The 19,181-nt window shown below is 41.2% G+C and overlaps 2 protein-coding genes and 1 non-coding gene across 5 annotated transcripts in view; 1 reads left to right on the top strand and 2 right to left on the bottom strand.

Annotated features, from left to right (window-relative positions):
* SLC7A6OS (solute carrier family 7 member 6 opposite strand) overlaps positions 1-955 on the bottom strand; it is a 6,534-nt gene extending 5,579 nt beyond the window's left edge. The window contains exons 1-2 of the mRNA XM_006909794.3: positions 723-955; positions 327-602 (exon numbers count right to left, since the gene is read on the bottom strand). Coding sequence (XP_006909856.1) covers positions 327-602; positions 723-917 — 471 coding nt within the window. The 5' untranslated portion in view covers positions 918-955. The remainder of the gene's footprint in view (positions 1-326; positions 603-722) is intronic.
* A 1-nt stretch (position 956) lies between these two features.
* The window catches only part of PRMT7 (protein arginine methyltransferase 7), a 36,185-nt gene continuing 17,960 nt past the window's right edge, over positions 957-19,181 (top strand). Inside the window, exons 1-5 of one of the 3 annotated variants that reach the window (XM_006909795.3) lie at positions 957-1,089; positions 4,292-4,479; positions 7,156-7,192; positions 13,607-13,756; positions 15,317-15,425. In XM_006909795.3, the coding sequence (XP_006909857.1) occupies positions 4,385-4,479; positions 7,156-7,192; positions 13,607-13,756; positions 15,317-15,425 (391 nt within the window). In that variant the 5' untranslated portion in view covers positions 957-1,089; positions 4,292-4,384. Of the gene's footprint in view, positions 1,090-1,128; positions 3,279-4,291; positions 4,480-7,155; positions 7,193-13,606; positions 13,757-15,316; positions 15,426-19,181 lie in introns of those variants that run through there. The other 2 variants (XM_006909796.3, XM_015587695.2) reach the window with 2 other exon arrangements.
* On the bottom strand, positions 14,202-14,320 carry LOC112478175. The gene has a single exon (XR_003045739.1). It is a non-coding gene; the product is annotated as a 5S ribosomal RNA (ribosomal RNA).

Consider the following 19,181-nt stretch of genomic DNA (forward strand, 5'->3'; position numbering starts at 1 on the left):
CTTTCCCTGCTGTTTCCTCCCTCCCCCTTATAGCCCATATCACCATCTGACACAGAATTTATTACTGTTTTCCTCCTCTACCTGAATGCTAGGTCCTCAGTGCTATATCCACAGAACCTAAAACCAATGCCTGGCACTACTGGGCACTCGGTAAATACTCGCTGAATGGATAAACTAATCTGTAAAAATTAGGTTATCAAACCGGATGGATCATCCACCAATAAAAAGTGAAGAAGCCCTGGGCATCTTAACTGTGTGTTTACTTAGCGCCCAGACTCCTGGCGCTATCCGTCCATAGCCCAGCTTTCCTCCCGGCGTGTACTTACGTCGCAGGAACCTGCGGCAGCGGCCTCTGGATCTTCTTCATGGACCAGGTCGAATAGCTGGAAGCCTACGTCGTCGGCGGCTTCTGGGTTTCCGGGCGTGTCCTCAGACTCTAGGCCACCCGAAGGAATCCCTGAGGATCGGCGGCTAGAGACGACCCTGTAGCGGCCCTCCTGCCGGATCTCCCGAACCGACGTGCGGAGGTTGCGCCGGATACGCTGCTGGCTGCCCTGTGGTGGGCGTAAGGCGGCCCGCACAAGCGGCTGGACAGGCTCCTCCTGGAGGGCGGTAGGGGAGGGGAGCCAGCGTAGGCAGGGGTTCGTGTGGGATCAGGGATACAATTTCACCCCGGTTGTCTCTAAGATCCCCTCCACACCGGCTCCATCCCTGCCCAATACCTGGGAGCGCACGGTGGCCACCAACTGGAAGACATTATTCTCTGCTGCCCTCTCCAGACCCTCGGGGAGCGTATTTTGGGCCGCCAACTGGACTGGGTCGCTCCGGAGACGTTTACATGCGAGGACAAGAGCTTCTGCGGGCTCCGCGCTGCGCTTCCGCTTCACGCGGAGAACAGCTGCCCTGCCAGCCTCCATAGCGGCTGTCGCGGAGCCTTGTGGGGGATGCTGGGGCGGACGGGAGAGCCTTTAAGTTCCGCTTCCGGCCCTGCCCCTGGCACGCTCAGCCGGTGCGCGAAGGCCTTCGCTCACCCTGGCCGCGGTAGCGTGGTAGTGGCGGCGGAAGTGAACGGAGCGATTCCCGCTGCCGGTGAGGCGCTGGGCGGGTTGGGAAGGTGTAGTCGCGTTTAGAGTCCCGGGTGCAGCCAGCCGGAGCCCTGGTGTGGGCGTACTCCGAACGTGGGATACGCATCTTTTCAGGACTCTCGACCACCTTTGTAGAATCAGCATGGGACGGCTCGGAGCGCTTGGGCTGGCGGGAGACCGGGGTTGCAGGCAGGCCGCGGCTCTGCCCTCCTCTCGGCTGATTGACGCTTGCTGGGTCCGTAGTGGAGCCACCTCCGCGGTGACCTGGATCATAGGACGTACCCAGAGTCTCCCCTCAGCTACAGAGACCTGCACCGCAATCATAAGGAGCTCCAAACATCGCACCCCTAACAGGGCCACGGTTCTCTGATTCAGAGAACTGCTGATGGGCTCGCTTTTCTCAATCGCTGTGGTCTGAAGTTCGTAGTTAGAAGCCAGTTTATTCACCACACACTAGCCAGAAACTGCCCTGTAAAAGTGAACACCTGACATGGACAGTCTCCTGCTTAAAACCCTTCAGGAGCTCCCAGTGTGTTTAATATAAAATCCAAACACCTTTCCAAAGCTCACACTTAATCTCGTATCATTTCTTCTGCTCACACTCTTTTCAGTCACTCAAGTTTTTGTCAGTTTTTGCTTATGCACCAAGTTCTTTCCACATTAAGGGTTTTTCTTGGAATAGTTGGGGTAAGGATTCCTGAAATATAAGTACTACTCTTCCTCAACTTTTAACCTGGGTTATCTTGCAGGTCTCAAATGCCGCCTTCCTCAGCGAGCCTTTCCATAACCTTGTTACTCTCATAGGCATCTTGTGTATTTCCTTTCTTGCATTATAGTCTGTAATTTTTTATATTTGGTTTCTCCCCCATTAGAGACTAATATTTAGGAGGCCAGGGACCTACTCTGTCTTGTTTATGGTTGTCCTCCAGTCCCTAACACAGTGCCTTGGCATATAGAAGATACTTAGTAAGTTTTGAATGAATGAACCAAACATCAGCTTTGTAATCTGACCAGTTGGAGCTTGGCATGGTTCAAGTTCACATCTCTTGGAGAATGAGAGGGTCATAATATCTCTTGAATCTGGAGTGTGGGCTCCTTAGGGAGAGGACAGATCATAATAATAGATGAAGGGATTTATCTGTAGAACATGTAGTGCTCACCCAAAGAGGTTACAGGACATGGTTCCCATCCTCAAGCATTCATTTAGATTTATGTGAAACCAATGACTTCTCTACAGTTATAACCTTAGCAACAATGCAAACAAAAAGGGAATCCCCCAAATTAAAGTTCTTTACTACACTCTTAAGCTTTAAACGACTTTAGAATTGATTCCACATGGACCACAGGGTAAGGGTTTCTGGATCCTCCAGAGTGTGGACCCTACCAGCATGTTTGACTCCTTCAGTTTCATGTCAGCTGAACTGATTTATTCACTGTGCATGACTGTCTAAACCTGTCTAATCTGGTGTAGTGCCCTCTCCTCACGCCCACTCCTCACGCCCACCTAAAATCTACTCATCCTTTAAGCCTTCCCTGAACATTCAGCAAGTCGTCATTTCTTTCTACAGCATTTGTTGGACAAAATTTTCTAAAGCACATTACAGATTCTGGTAGTTCTAGATACTCTGTCTTTTTAAAAGAAATATGAGATGTGCAGAGCTGAGTCTAGCAATGCTTTTCATACTAGGTTGCAACCCATTGGTGAGTTATGACATCCAATTTAGTGGATCATGATCAGCAATTAAATAAAATTGAAATAGGATGAAATACATCAGGGCCTTGACCATAGGAAGGCTAAATATTATTTTTTGAAACTTTATATTTGTGTGTGCATATATTGTGTCCCTCTGTAAAGTACATTTCTTGCTGGGGTTGTCAGAATGTTTGAGAGCCACTAGATTAGAGGATAGATATGCTAAGATTTTACAAGTAGTGTTTTACTAAAAGACAAATTGACATCTTTGAATCAGGCTAGTGACTGCCTGAGTCTTTTCAGAAAAGAATGTTTTCCATCTTCTTGTATGAGAATTCAATGTTTAGTCTAGATAATTTCAAATGAAAGTAACTCTGGCCAATAAGATGCCTCAGGAATGTTTAGGGGACCTCCACCACAAAAACAAGCAGGTTTCCTGAAGATGGATCAGTGTTTAACAAGAAATGAAGGAGAGTGGAGCACTTGCTGTTTTCTAAATGGTAAGAGGGAGGGCATTGGGAGAGCCTGCACCTGCTAAGAAATGCCTTCAGACTTTGAGCTTTGGTGTTCCTCTGTCTCTCAGAAATAGATTTCTTTGCAGGGAAAGCTCATACAAGACATTTTATCTGGTGACATTTATTTGAAGCAAAAATTGTTTTTGATGAAAGATTTTTAAAAATTGCTTTTAAAAATAAGTATTGAGTAGATAGGAAGTAATCATAAAAAATAGCAAGGCATAAAGAATGACAGTGTCATGAACACCTGTATTCCCACCACTCAGTGTTAGAAAAAGAACAATATTATTTTTGAAGTCCCCTGTGTGGCCCTCCTTGATCTCATCTTTTTCCCTTCCCTCTTAAAGGTAACCACTATCTTTATTCCTTGCTATGCTTTTTAGTGTGATTCCTGAAGAATATGTTCTGTTGTGTACAATAGTAAATTTTATATAAATGTAATATTATATGTATTCTGTGATTTGCTTTTTTTTGGGGTGGGGGGAGCTCAACCTTGTATTTCTGGGATTGTCCGTGTTTGGTATAGCTGTGACTTACGTGTTTAGATGCTGGTTTTCCTAGTTTGTTTGAATTGCTCTATCTTTGTATTTTTCCTTAAACTAAGTGTTTAGTATCCTGAGGCAGTATTGGTGACACTCCTTTACCACCACCCCAGTCTCTCTTTGTTCTTTCCTACTATCCCTTTCCTCTGCTTTATTTCCCTTCTCACCTGCCTTCATCTGAGGCTGCACCCAAATGCACGTGTGAGGCTCATTTGACCCTATTGGAATCCCTGAGGACTGCTGAAGTTTCCAGATAGCATTTTGAACTTACGTTTTATAGTTTTTGATCTTCTCTGCAGACTGGAAAACCAAATAACTCTTGCTGGAAAGATTCAAATAATGATTAACCAACTATTTTCAATGGCTTTGACATTTTTGTCAAATTTTTTCCTTTAGTTTTCTTGCCTTTTAACATTTTTTTTTCTTCTACATTCTTGGGCATTATGATGCAAATAGATTTCTGATGATCTGACCTGTCCACAAGACGTGAACTGGCAAGGCTGCTTTAGGCTTCTTTTCTCTGCTAAAACCCAGGAGCTGATTAGCACCATGAAGGTCTTCTGTGGGCGAGCCAATCCGACCACAGGATCCGTGGAGTGGCTGGAGGAAGATGAGCACTATGATTACCACCAGGAGATTGCCAGGTAACAAAGATGTGTTCACAGTTGGCCGTAGCAGGGTGCACTTGATCTCAAGCAAATGCCTCGGAATCCAGCCTGAGTATGTAATAGGCTGTCACCCAGTGCTTCCGATCTGGCAGATGTTGGTCAGGAGCAAGTGTGCTCAGCTAGGTAGGTTTGTGTGGGAGTTAGGCTGAATCATGCCTGTGTGGGGAGTCAGACATTCTGTCGCAGCCTTACCAGACGATCTGTCTAGTGGCAAAGAGGACCCAAGGTTCAGTAGTAGTAATAGAATTTATGAAACTTAATCATTCACTTGTGTCACTGAAATAGTGACCCATTCCTCATATGGTTAACTTCTTGGAAAAGTGAAAAATGCATTTATTTCTTTAAAGGGATGTTTAAAAGTATGTGAGTTACTATTATTTAGCAATCATTGAGTGCATGCAACATGCCAGCACTGTGCTAGGGCTGTGAATACCAAAATGAAGAATTTAAGATTCCCATCTTTAAGAAGCAGGCAGTTTTGTGGAAGAGACAGACATATAAAAAATTACAGTGCAGTTATATAAAGGCCAGTGGAAATGGGCACAAAAGTTCATGGAAGCAGCAAGAGCCAGCTGGGCTAAGCATGATGGAGTGATTTCCCAAATCTAAATGGAGGGAAATTGCTTTCTGAGCAGCAGGGATTACGTGTAAACTTCCTAGATGAGCTGGTCTGGGGAGCGGCTGGCAGTTCGATGTGCTAGAGGGTGGATCAAAAGTAGAGCTATGGTAAGAGAGGAGGCTGAAAAGGTAGCAGAGGTCGTGTCGTAAAGGGTGGTAGCAAGACACAGGAAGAGGAACGTGAGTATACATCTGGGCTCTGTCATTTAATTTTGTGCCATTGGTCAAGCTATTTCTCTGAGCCTCAATATAATATATTTCTCAATATGTGATACAATAATATATGCCTCAGTGTAATATACATCTCATAATAATACCTTTATTGTAGGATTATTTGATGATCGAATAAATACAATGTCTGACACAGAATAAGGACTCAAAAATACTACTTTCTAAACATTTTGGACATTATTTTCTGAGCGATTGAGATGTTAAATGGGCGGAAAAGGATTAGGTTACATTTTGGAACACTCACTGAGAGCAGTGTGGAAGGTGGGTTGGAGGGAGTGGAGACCCTTGGATGGATTTTGCAACCCCAAAGCAGAGGCAGTAGAGGTGGAGAGGAGGAGACAGCTTTGAGGGAGCTTGAGTTTGATCACTCATTGGATGCAGTGATTCAGAAAAGAGAAAATTCAAGCAGCACCAAGATTTCTGGTTAGAGTGGCTAGGTGGATGGAGCTGTTGTTTGCTGAGAGGGAGAACACAGGAGGAACTGCTGGTGTTGGGGAGGGGAAGATGACGGAGACTAGGTATTTGGACATCCAGTAGGGATGCCAGTGGGCAGATATGTGGGTCTGGAGATAATTCGCAGTTACTAGAGTTGAAACTGAGGCTTTTAAAGAGGGTGTGGAATGAGAAAGATAGAGGGCTGAAGGAGGAGTCCTGGAATAGCTGAGGAGGCAGGAGAACCAGGAGGGAATGGCCAGAATGGAAAGGAGGAAAGCGTTTCAGGAAGAGGCAGCATCCGGCACAGTCAGAGAGCCCTGGATGTTAGCATTTGGAGTAAGCTGCTGGTGCTTAGGGAGAACGATGTCGGTGGAGTGGTGGAGAGTGAGCGGGTGGTGAGGCAGGGAAGATGGGGAGTGAAAAATCCTCTTATAAAGTGAAGGAAGGAAGAGAAGACCCGATTTGAACTAAACATTCATAGATGGGTTCAGATGTCAAAACTTTGGCGTGCCGTAAAAGAACCCTATTTTTTTAGTGTCGTGCTCCTCCAAGTGTAGAGTAAGGGGTGCCTGTGTCACAGTTGCCTGGAGCACCAGTTCAAGTGCACATTTCTAAACTTCCACCCCTGTCTTCTGGATCAGAATCTTTTTGTGTGTATTTTGGGAATCTACATTTAAAATAAGCGCTGCTGTGACTGATGTTAACCAGAAGCTGGAGGTCCTCTATTTAGAATGCCTTGGCTCTCACTTGGAACTCTCAGAAAGCATCTTTGGGCTCCGCCTGCTGAATTCTGTGGGCCCATCTTGACCTTACCAGAGGTTTTCAAATTTATAAATTGCTACAATAGAAAATATGGATAAGCAACTCCCTTTAACACTCTGCAATTTGGTGAACGCTTAGTTTTTCTGATGTCATAAGGGTGTGTGCTGGGCATGATACCCGTCACGTTTACAGCAAGTGTATACTGTTCCTTTCCTCAGTTCTTCTTCCTGGTATTACATCTGTGATTATCCCAAAGTACAAGTGTATGCAAGATTATGTTAGTATTAGACAAATTGAGTCTGAGTTATTCTGAGGGAAAGTATGATATATAACATGATCAATATGCTAGTGGCTTTGGAGTTACTGCGACAGGGCAAACTACCAGAGCATTCTTGGGTCTGAGGTTCTTTGCCGAAAATAAACATCTGTCAGATTTTTTCTGCAGTACTGGAGAATGACAGCATATAACTATGAAAATAGTTTAAAATCAGCCTGGATGTTTGTTCTGTCTGATTTAAAAATGCATTTATATATGTGAATATACTCATATGTTGATGTATGTCATTATTAGCAAAGGTTTCTCACCTGTCTTTTTTTTTTTTTAAGATCTTCTTATGCTGATATGCTGCATGACAAAGACAGAGTAAGTATAAAAGGAAACCATTATCTTTAAAATTTTTTTTTATTTTTTGGAAACCATTATCTTGATGTGGGTTTCTAAAACCCCACAAGCAGTTTAAAAACTGCTGAAGGCCTGATGTTAGAATGATGCTGGGAGTCAGTATGGAGGCTGGGTCCTACTTTTGGCTCTGCTCTCGACCTGAGTGTAACTTTGGAGAAAACATGGAACCTCCATGGACCTCATTTATTAGGATTTAAAATGAGTGGGATGTATTAGCTGATCTCCATGATATTCTCTAAATAAAAATTCTCTAATTGTATGATGTTTCACATTGTGTAGTCATTTGTAATTTAAAAATAAAATCTCTAGAGGTCACTGTAGACTTTTTTGTAAAGCAGATTTGACTTTCATTGCAGAATTATATCTCAGCTTTCCTCTTTGATTTTTTTTTTTTTATCTGAGTTTTCTTTTATCTGAGTTAGGGACTGCTGCAGTTCTTGTCTTATGATGTTAACAACCCAGAATTTCCTGGTCTACTAGAGTGCTTGACCATTTCATCTAGATGGTTTGGAAGTTAGGAGGCTTGAAGGAGAAGGATGCAGGACCAAGCTTAAAAACTGAGCAGTGCAGAGCAGGAGGGGCATCACGAATGTGATAAGGGTGGTCATGGGCCATTTTCGTCTCCTTCACCCAGCCTTGGTTAACTGCTCAGCCTATGTACTTCTTGGACACACTGTGACAGAATGAACTTTTTAAGTATCATTAGTGTGTAGGCTACACGAAAGGCACTATGTACCTTCCTAATTTAAATTGGATATCCGAGAACCTTTCATGAACTGTTGGGGAATTATAGAATGTGGAACGAATATTGTTCTTAGCATTTGTCTACTCCTCTCTAGCTTAATGGTCTTGGCTTTTTAGACTCCCGTGGCTGCGAGCCTCTCAGATTTTAGTGTTGTCTGCAAACTAAGGGGATTTTGCTCCAGCTTCCAGGGGATTTGGACAAATGGTGTTGCCATCCATCCAGTCAGCCAAGCCTGAAGGATGGGACCTTTTCCTTCAACTGAACCTCCAGTCTGTCTTCACATTCTATGGATCTTTCAACCTCACTGCCTGCTCAGCCCTCGTTTACAGGTGTTGGCCCGTCTTTTCTATCCTCTACATAGCAGCCCAAGGGGTCTTTCTGAAATGCCAATCTGACCATGTTACTCTTTACTTAAAACCCTTCAGTGCCTCTCACTGCTTTCGAGGTAAATTCAAGCCCCTTGGCCGAACATTCGTTATTTAACTATTAACTTCTGCTTTCCACTTACCATAAGAAAATGGGATCAGAACTTGCTGGTTAATGGCAGAGCCAAGATAAACACATTTCTCTATACTTTTGCATGGTGTCTTACATTTTTATTTTGTTTTGTTTTTTTAGTACACTTTCATTATTTCATAAAATTATGTCATGCCTGATTGGAGTCAATCTCGGTGCCCATCCTAGCCCCAGGCAGCCACTGATCTGCTTTCTCTCCGTATAGTTTTGCCTTTTATATAACTTTTACATTAATGAAATCATATGATATATATCTTATATGTATTTTCATCATGTTTTTAAGGTTCATTCATGTTGAGTATGTATTGGTATTCGTTTCTTTTTATTGCTAAATAATATCCCATTATATAAATATACTATATTTTGTTTATCTGTTTACTAGTTGATGGACATTTAGATTGTTTCTAGTTTTGGACTGTTTTGAATTTTGAATAGTCCTATCGTAAACCTTCACATACAAGTCTTTGTGTAGACATGTGTTTTCATTTCTTTCTGGCAGATATATAAGAGTAGAATTGCTGGGTCTGTGTGTTAAACATACATTTAACTTTGTATTTGTAATTTTCATTTTTCTAATGACATGATTTCAGATATCTTTTCATGTGCTTATTTGCCATCTCTCTGTATATCTTCTTTAGTGTAGTCTACAGTAATAAACATAGGTATGACTCTTGATGGACACTGCCGCTGCCAAATTGCCTTTTAAGAGGGCTCTGATTTCCCTGTAGTATCTTCAAAATTGGTAATTAAAAAGTATAGCTAATTTAATAGGTGTCATTCAAAGAGTATGTCAACTCTGGTTTACTATTCAGGATGCTGCTTATCAGGGTTCTCAGGTGGTCAGCTAACTCATGGGCTGGCCTGAAACTCCCAGGCCAGCTTTCAGCCCCACTCCTGTAGCCTCACAGCCACAGCTACCCAGAGAAAACTGCCCCCTGCTTTTTAGGGATATAATGTATTTGATGGTCATTTTCCTAGTTCAACAATTGTAACAATTGCCATACTGATTTTTTTAACTTTTTTTTTTTTTGTGGTAGGAAGCACATAACATAAAATGCCATAGTGATTTTATCCAAGACATAAATGCACTTACTTTATATATCAAATAGTTCTATAAGGCTTATTGTGAAAAATAGCAGTCCCCTGCTATATCATTTCCCAAAGACAAAACCTTTTCATGTTTAACCTCAGAGGCCACCTCCTTTCTTCTCTCTGAGCTGTTTGTTTTGTGTTTAAATCCGTATCTAAATAGCTATTATCTATGGAATGGCCACTGTGAGAGCTAAGAATTTGGTTTTTATTCACCGCTTTCCAACTTGTTCCTCTTTCCTCCCAATACTGTTATAATTTTTGCGAAATCAATATTCAGAGTTTCAGTTAGCAAGTCACTTAAACTCTTTGTGCCTCTGTTTTCTCATCTGTAAAATAAGGATAACAATAGTACTTCCTTTTAAAGGGTTGTTAAGAGGTAAGAATTGTATAAGTATGTTAGTTAAATTCATATTTACTTTGTTACAACTATTTAAACACTATTCACAGTTGAGCTATGTGATATACTCTGATTAGTTTTCCTCTCTTGCATAGCTCTGTTAATAATTATCTTATTTTGGCTTTTTTTTCTATTTACATGTCATTCTTTTATGCCCAAACTTTCCCCCAATTGTCTAAATGTCTTTTCAGAAGGAAAGGTCAAACAATCAGCTATTCTGTCAGTTTATCTTCTTGGAGAGTATTTCTGGGATCATTTTGACCTGCTCCAGTCTGGATCCAGTGCTTTTCTAGACCTGCCGTGTATCTGTCAGCCTGGCATTTTTTATTGTCCTGCTGCAGATTTTCTTCACTTCTCTTTTTCTATGGGGCCTTCCATTTCCTAGATCCCATGTCTTCCTGTGCGGCTAAGTCTTTTTGGTGAAGCACATCCTTCCTCAGTTTCTTGTGAGAGGGTACATTGGGAGGTAAGGTTTTTGAGACTTGACATATCTAAAATCTTATTTTTTCTACCCTTACACTAAAGACTTAGGCCGAATACGGTTTCTATTTTGGAAATCACTTCAGAATCTTGACATAATCATTTCATTTTCTTGTAGAGTTCAGTGTTACTATTTTGAGGTCTGGTACCATACTTATTTAAAAAACTTTTAATCTTTCAAAAACTTCAAAAATATATAATTCAAAAGAGTATAAAATACATATGCACAATTTAAAGAAGAAGAATAAAATAAATGCTCATAGACTCGCCACTCAGCTTTAGGAAATAGAACGTTACTGTCACAATTCCCCTGTCTACTCCTTGATTGTGTTCCTGGCTCTGGCCCAGAAGTTTCTACTGTCTCGAATTCTGTATCAGTCATTCCCTTGCTTTTCTTTATAGTTTTATCTCCTACTTTGTATTCTTAAAAAATAAATTCTTTATTTTGCCCGTTTTTGAACTTTAAATAATGGAGCTATACTGTGTTTGTGACTTGTCTTTTTGCTCAGCCTTGTTTTTGAGATTCATTCATTTTGCACGTAGCTGTAGTTCATTCATTTTCACTGCTGTATGGATTCCATTGTGTGACTGTGTCATTATTTACCCATTCTGCTGTTTCCAGCTTCTTGCTCTTTTAAATAGTGCTGCTGGAACATTGTATACTCTGGTACACTTTTCTGTAGGTTGTACACTCTTGGGAATGGAATTGCTGGGCATTTGGGTGTGTTCAGCTCTGCTAGGTAATGTCAAATTCTTATCCTAAGGGATCATGTCAGTTTATACTTTCACTGCGTGTTTACGATAGTTCTTATTGATCTACATCCTTACCAGTATTTGGTATTAACCAGTTTTTAACATTTTTGACAATCTGGTAGGTTTGAACTAATCTCTTGTTATAGTTTTGACTTGCATTCCCCTGAATACTACTGAACATGAGCTCTTTTCATTTGTTTACTGGCTATTCATGTTTTCTCTTTTATGATTTAGTAATTTATAGGAGTTCTTTATATATTCTGGGTACAAATCTTGTCAGTTGTATGTATTGCAGATGTCTTTTCTTAGTTCGTAGGTTTTTTTTAATCTGATAAACATGAGTTCTTAAGTTCATGTCAAATTTGTTTCATATTTCCTTTATCAGTTGGTGCTTTTTGTCTCTTGTTTAAGAAATCCTTTTGCAAGATTTTAAAGGCTGTTGCTGATTTATAAAATTTCAGTTGATTTTTATTTATTGATTTAGAATCCTGTAACCTTTTTAAGTTCTCTTAATTCTAATAATTACCTGTAGGTATTTGGATTGTTGTTGCTGTTGTTTTGCATTCATCTCATCTGTGAAAAATGACTTTATTTTTTTTCTAGATCTTATTCCATTTCTCCTTATTCTAGTGTGTTGGGTAGAATCTCTATAAAATGTTGTCTACTTCATCTAATTTTTTAAAAGATGTATTTGCTAAAAGTTGTTCATGATATCCTTTAATCTCTTTAATACCTGTGGTGTGCACATTATCACAGCCCCCATCACCGCCCTTCCTTTCATTCTCACTTTTTGGTTACTTGTACTTATTTCTCTCCCTCTACCTTTTTTTATTAGTCTTTTGAAATAATGAACTTTTATCCTCGTTGATCTCTATGTTTGTTTCCTAGTTGCTTAATATTTGTTCTTTATTTTTATTCGTCTACTTATTTGAGGTTTATATTGGTAGTCCTTTTTCTAATTTTTGAGGTGGATGCTTCATTTTTTGTCTTTTTTAATGCATTTCTCTCCAAATATTGTTTTAGCTATCCCATGAGTTTTGATATGTAATTTTTTTATTATTCAGTTCTAGATAGTTTCTAATTCTTTTTTTTTTATTTTGTCTTATACCTGTAAATTTAGAATTTCTTAATGTTCAAAATCTTTTTTTCTTTATATTTTTGTTATTGAGATTTCTAACTTGATTGTACGGTGGTCAGAGAATATGGTCCTTTTGATGCCAGTCCTGTATTAGTTATCTGTTGCTGGATAACAAATTATCTCAAAGTTTAATGGCTTAAAGCATTTATTATCTCACAGATTCTGTGGGTGAGAAATCTGGGCTTCGCTTAGCTGGGTGCCTTGGCTCTGGGTCTCTTGCAGGCTGTGCTCAAGGTGTCAGCTGGTATTATTGTCATCTAAAGGCTCACCAGGGGTGGATCCACTTCAATTGTTTGACTTTTTAATATTCCTTACTAACTTGCCAGATCATCAGCACATTTAAAAGGATTTACAAATATTTTCCCATGATCAGGGTACTTATTCAGACAAACTCTTAGAGATGGAAAATTTTTCTGGGAAGTTACTAAAGACATGAACTAAAAACCTTCACGATGCAAAGAAGTCATTTCCTGAGTGGGAAAATGTATTTTAGACATGGAGGCTGTATGAATTAGAGTCCAGTAAGGAAACCAACAGCCAAATTACATATTTCAACAGAGGAAATTTGTTATACGGGTGTGGGAGGACTGGGAAACAGATGAGAGCACCGAGGTAAACCAGTGGTTGTAAAAGCAGGAAGCAGTTACCTTGCCTAGGGCTGGGGAAGCAAAGGGAGAAGCTTGGGGTTTTTAGAACCTAGAAGCATGGAGGAGAGGCCCTGTGGTGCTGGTGCTCCAGTCTCTGAGAGGGATCTCTGCTGAGTGCTGCTCCTACCTCAGAGAATCCGGAAGAGAGGCTGTTTAGGGGAGTCCTGGCAGGATCTGCCTTCTGGAACCAGCTGCTGCTCCTGGGAAGACACCGATGAGAGCAGCAGCCATACGGGAAGGAACAAGCTTTCTCCCTTCTCCTACCTTCCAGTCACCTTGTAGTTTCCCCTGTTTCCATACCTAACAGCTGGAAAAAGACGGTGTTTCCAGAGCCCCAGCCCCAGCATCACTAAGCGGAGTATGGAAGAGTGGGTGTCGGGGGAAGACAGCTGCTTCATAAAGGGTGAGAGGCTGACCCAGGCTCTTGGGGTCTTGCAAGGCCTGGCTGACTCCACTAGTCAGTGCTATTCCTCACGGGGCCAGAAAGGCCACAGGGTCATGACTGACACAGCTTTTGCCAACGGTGACTCTAGGACTTCACAAAGTACCTTTCTATTTATTTATAATAACTGTTATAAAGTTACAGCTATTTCTCTCTTTCTCTTAGAATGTAAAATACTACCAGGGTATCCGGGCTGCTGTGAGCAGGGTGAAGGAAAGAGGACAGAAAGCCTTGGTTCTTGACATTGGTACCGGCACGGGACTCTTGTCGATGATGGCGGTCACAGCAGGTGCTGACTTCTGCTATGCCATCGAGGTGAGCCATGCTCCTTAGTCGTGTGTCCTGCTGCTTGTGTGGGAAGTCCGTTATGCTCCTTGCACTTTGCCCATTCATTTGTTCAGTGAGCATTCACAGAGCGCTCACTCCGTGCCAAGCACAGCGCCAAGTTCTGAGGATGTAGAGCTGAATCAGACACAATTTCTTCCTCTAGGTGCATGTTTTCTCCTCTGAAAACAGTGATTCTCAGCCTTGTTTACATGTCAGGATCACTGAGGAGCTTTAAAAAATACTAATGTCTGCACCCCTCCCCCCCAATTTTGATTTAATTATTCTGGGATGTGGCCTGGGCATTGGGATTTTTGAATGTGCACCAAGGTTGAGAGCCACTACTATATTTTTATTTATTTACTTACTTACTTTACTTACTTACTTACTTTACCTACTTACTTTACTTACTTACTTTACTTACTTACTTTACTTATGCCTACAGCACCCGGTCTTCCTAGGTGGTCTCCCATCCAAGTACTAACCAGGCCCTACCCTGCTTAGCTTCCAAGATTAGACGGAATCAGGCATGTTCAGGGTGGCATGGCTGTAGACAGAGAGCCACTATATTAAATGTCTCTGCTGAGCCAGCTATCTTATTACCTTTTCAATAATTTGGCAATCTGCTATTTCTTTCCTGTAATAAAACATTAAACATGTTTTTTTTCCTGATAATATATATATAATACATATCTATAGAAAATTTGATAAATATAAAATAAAATAGTGTGTTACCTCAAAGTTAACCATTGTTAAAATTTTGGTTTATATTCTTCCAAAGGTTTGTGCTGCCCTGGAAAGTTCAGTTTGCTTTGGCAAGTGGAGCTAGGGCAGGGAAGGCTCAGGTTTGCCTTGGAACAGTGAGTGTGGCTGGAACATCAGTTGCGGGGGGCAGATGGAGATTGAGGCAAGAGCTGGTGGTGGGGAGAAGCAAGGTGGTCTGTATCATGAAGGGCCTCAAATACCATAAGAAAATATAGGCGATCTTCTGCCAGCAGTGAGGACTGGGGACAGTTTTGAGCAGAAGGGTGACCTGCTTACGCTTAGGTCTAACACAGTAACAGTCTCACTTTTATCTAAAGAGTATTGGATGCATCTTGTCCCAAGTCACAGATTATGGTTTTGTGAGGCAAGTTCTCTCTTTGGTTCCTTTTAGCGTGGCACCGACATCTGCTGCCCTTACTAGATAATGCAACCTTCTTGGCACGCCCCCGCATCCCCCCTGTGCCTGGCATGTAATGGGAACTTCTAGCTGCAAGTTAAACTCAGAGGAATCTCGTTCCTGTGCATTTTCATGATACACATTTGGAGAATAAAGTATTGTTACAGAATGAAGTCTTATTTAGATTAAATCAGCCGAAAGAAATATTTGTCTATGTTGCGAATGGTAACAAAAGCACATTTTTTATATTCAGAAGGAATTTCTGGAGTGGAGGCTTCTTTTACTTCAGATCTTAAGACCAGAATCAAGGAACATCTTGCTGACCTTGGGTGTTAGCATGTTATTAAATTGATTGCTCATATTTCTTGGTTTTCGGCTCTAATTTCTAGGTTTTCAAGCCCATGGCTGATGCTGCTGTGAAGATTGTAGAGAAAAATGGCTTCAGTGATAAGATTAAGGTTATCAACAAGCATTCCACAGAAGTGACCATAGGGCCAGGTAAGATGAACACATCTAGTGTTGGAAGCTTTTCTTGCTTTTTGTAAAAGAGAAGAAAAAGCTTATTCAAGTTACCTGGAATAGGTGTTTCCAGGTAATTGCAGAGATATGGGGCCTCTCCATGTGGTTGTGGTGGTCTGAAAATAAGCACTTTGCTTCTCTGCTAGTTTGTTTTTCTACTAGCTAAAACAAATCAGCAATTAGTAAACCAGAGCTAATAAGAGAAATAGCTGTGATGCAAATGAAATCTTTCGCTTGAATAAGTTGGAATTCTTTTGTGGTTCAGCACTCTGAGTTTCGAGTTTTATCAGACAGAAGTGAAACTAAGTAGATAGCAGCAAGAGTTTTGCTTAGTTCTGACATTGTGCTTCAGCGTCCAACGTGAGAAATTTGCTTGTATAGCACAATCTCTCTGGGTTTCCAGAATGTTTTTTATAGTCTAAGAGTTCTAAAATTTCACATGCCACTGATACCTGTAGAGCACAGTGTAAAGATTTGTAAAATAAGCTGCTGGAGTGAGGTTATGGATATCACCCCAACTTTTTAAAAATGTAGTGTTTTAGAATGGACTATCTGCCTAAAGTCAACCTTTTTCTCCCATTAAAAAATTTTTTTTATGGAGAATCTGAAACATATGCAAAAGAAGAGATTCGTGTCCCCTTTATTTTTTAAAACACATACAAAAGAATACACAAATCCTTATTCTATTTTTAATCAACATTATTGGAGGTATAGGTTACCTAAAATGAATACACCCATTTTAAGTGTATAGTTCGATGAATTTTGACAAATTTAAACACACTTGTAAACAGCACCACAATCAAGATAATAGAATATCTCCATCATGCCCAAAGAAATTCTTCATGATCATTTACATCAATTCCTCCCATAGCCCTGGCCCTAGACAGCCACTGACCTGCTTGTTTCAATATAGATTAGCTCTGCCTTCTCTAAAATTTCGAGGAAGTGGAATCGTACAATGTGTCCTCTTTGTGCCTGCTTTCTTTTTCATAGTATGTTGCTTTTGAGATTCATTCGTGTTCTGTGTATCAAGAGTTCGTTCTCTTCTGTTGCTGAGCAGCACTCTGTGTGTGGACATAACAGTTTGTTTATCCTTTCACCTATTGATGGAGACTAATAGTTTCTCATATGGGTCTTTAGGTTCACTGATCTTTTCTTTTCCAGTGTCTAATCTGCTGTTAAGCACATCTGGTGAACTTTTCATTTCTGGTATTGTATTTTTCATCTCTAAAGTTCCATTTGATTCTTTTTATAACTTCCATTATTCTCCTCATCGTGCTTATGTGTTTTTTTAAAATATTTAACATATTTACATTAGCTGTTTTACCATCCTTATCTTCTATTTATATCATCTCTGTCTTTTTGGGGTTTGTCATATTGATGAATTTTTAATCTTAGTTGTGGTTACATTTTCCTTCTTGGCATGTCTGGTAATTTTTATTTGAGTAGTATGTGTATTGGGAATTTTACACCGCTGAGTGCTGGGTTTTATCGTCTTCTTTTAAAAGCTTTGCTGGGCATGGGTTACTTGCAAATCAATTAGATCCTTCTAAGGCTTGTTTCTAAGCTTTGTTGAAGCCGGTTAGAATAGCTTTAAGTTAGGGTTTCTCAGCAGCAGCACCGCTGACCTTTTGGGCCTGGTAATTTTTTGTTGGGTGCCAGGGGTAGTTATCCTGTGCATTGTAGGATGCTTACCCCTGGCCTCTAAACATTAGAAGCTGGTAGCACCTCCCTCCCCCTCACTATTTGTGCCAACCAAAAATGTCTCCAGACATTGCCAAACGTCCCAGGGTGAAGGGTGGGACCCTGGTCTAAGACTACTTCAACCATACTGGTAGGATGTGACCTTTCTGGGGTCTCTGCTGAGTGCGTGTGCTGGGTGATCATAGCTAGAATGTTACCCAGTCATATGTGAGCTCTGGAGATTGTTCAGCTTGTAGCTACATGGTCAACCTTTGCCTGGCCTTCTAGAGTCTTACCCTATGTACATGTGAATATATTCAACAAGAGACGTAAGGGGAGCCCTGTGCAGATTTCTGAAGCCCCTTTCCTGTGTAACTTTCTCTCTGGTTCTCTCCCCTACAAGTCCCATTGCCTCTACTTCCCTGAACTTCAGTTACTGTCTCCTGAACTCAGCCAGATTGCTGTGCTCTGCTTGATTTCTCTTTTCTTGTACTGTTGTCTGGAAAGTTCCTGCTGGATAAAAGCCAAGTGATAGTAGGGGTCACTTTGTTTCCCTTCTTGGGAACAAACTGTGCTTCCTCTTTTTCAGTATCTGAAAACACTTGTTTCATATGTTTTGTCTGGTTTTCTGGTTGATTATAGTGGGTGGATAAGTCTGATCCTGGTTATTCTATTTTGGCCAGAGGTGGAGATTATTTATTTTTTAAAGTTTTTCTGTCTTGGCAGCACAGAGACTGATCCACAGAGCAGCTTTTGCAATGTCATGCTCTCTGTGACTCTGTGCCCCTCTACAGGCTGTGTGTTGTTCACACACAACCTGCATTAGGCCAGGCCCCTCATATGCTTTCTTAATATTTTTCCTTTGTAGCAGCTATTATGTAATGATGTATTTAATGTCTACATCCCCACATAGCTGAAGCATCTTGACGTCATGGACTGTGTCGTCTTATTAATTATTCCATTCCATACCTCACATGGCTGGCACGAAACGATTCAGTAATATTTGTTTAGTGAGTAAATTGCCAACTTTGCTTAGTCCTTAACCCCTTGTGAGACTTTGTTTCCACTCCCCCAGCTTGACAGGTGGGTTTCTCATTGCCAAGGCTGATGATCTTCCTTCTGCTTTTCCTCTCAAACACTGCAACTTGGGTACTTCTGCCATTCATTCTTTCTGGAAACTCTTCCCAGGCCTCAGTGACATCTCCCAACCTTGGTTCTCTTTTGTAGCTTGCTTTCTCTCCCAAATACATGTTATCCAAGGTTCTGTTCTTAGCCCTTTTTAAAAATAGCCTGTTGCCTGTTTCCCAGAGATGGATGGATTACATACTGAGGCATGTATAGCAGCTGACTCAGGCGGCAGCATTCATTCATCCATTCAGTCATGTGATGAAGACTTATGAGGCACCGGGGGTAACCGCCCCTCATCAGGCACTTGCTGCACACTCTGTACCCTTCTACATTGTCACTCACATGCTAGATACCAGGCTCTCAAGATTATTTGTTGCAATTCACTGGATCATAAAGCTTTATTTGAAACAAATTCGGACAAATCATTTTAAGTTACATAATTGGCTTAAAAATTATTCAGGAGCTAGAATTAGCAGGGCTCGTTGATTGATTGGCTATAAGGTGGCAGAGAGGGAGGAATCAAGAATTTAGCTAATGTTTGCAGACTATTATTGGTTGCTAGGCAATGTTCTAGGTACTGGGGTACAATGGTGAACAGGCCAGTCAGGGTCTCTGCTCTTCTGGAGCTAGTAAATGATGCCCAGGTTTCTGAACTGTGTGAGGTGGAAACGTCAGAGGGAGAAGCAGGTACACCGCGGTATGGTGTGGTTGGCTCAGTTTGGGACAGTGTATTTCAGTGGATGTTTGACGTGATATCAGAGAGGATGGGCAGGATGACTCAGAAGAGTGTTCTCTGTGCCAGAAGACAGAAGTTTCTTCTCAGCCTCCTTTCACATCATACAGCCGTTGAGCACAAGTGTACTTCACAGAAGTAAACAGTTTTTACCTTTGCCATCGTAACTACCATCATGTGGAGCAGGTCTT

Source organism: Pteropus alecto, unplaced genomic scaffold, assembly GCF_000325575.1.
Source record: "Pteropus alecto unplaced genomic scaffold, ASM32557v1 scaffold42, whole genome shotgun sequence".
Classification (NCBI taxonomy): Eukaryota; Metazoa; Chordata; class Mammalia; order Chiroptera; family Pteropodidae; genus Pteropus; species Pteropus alecto.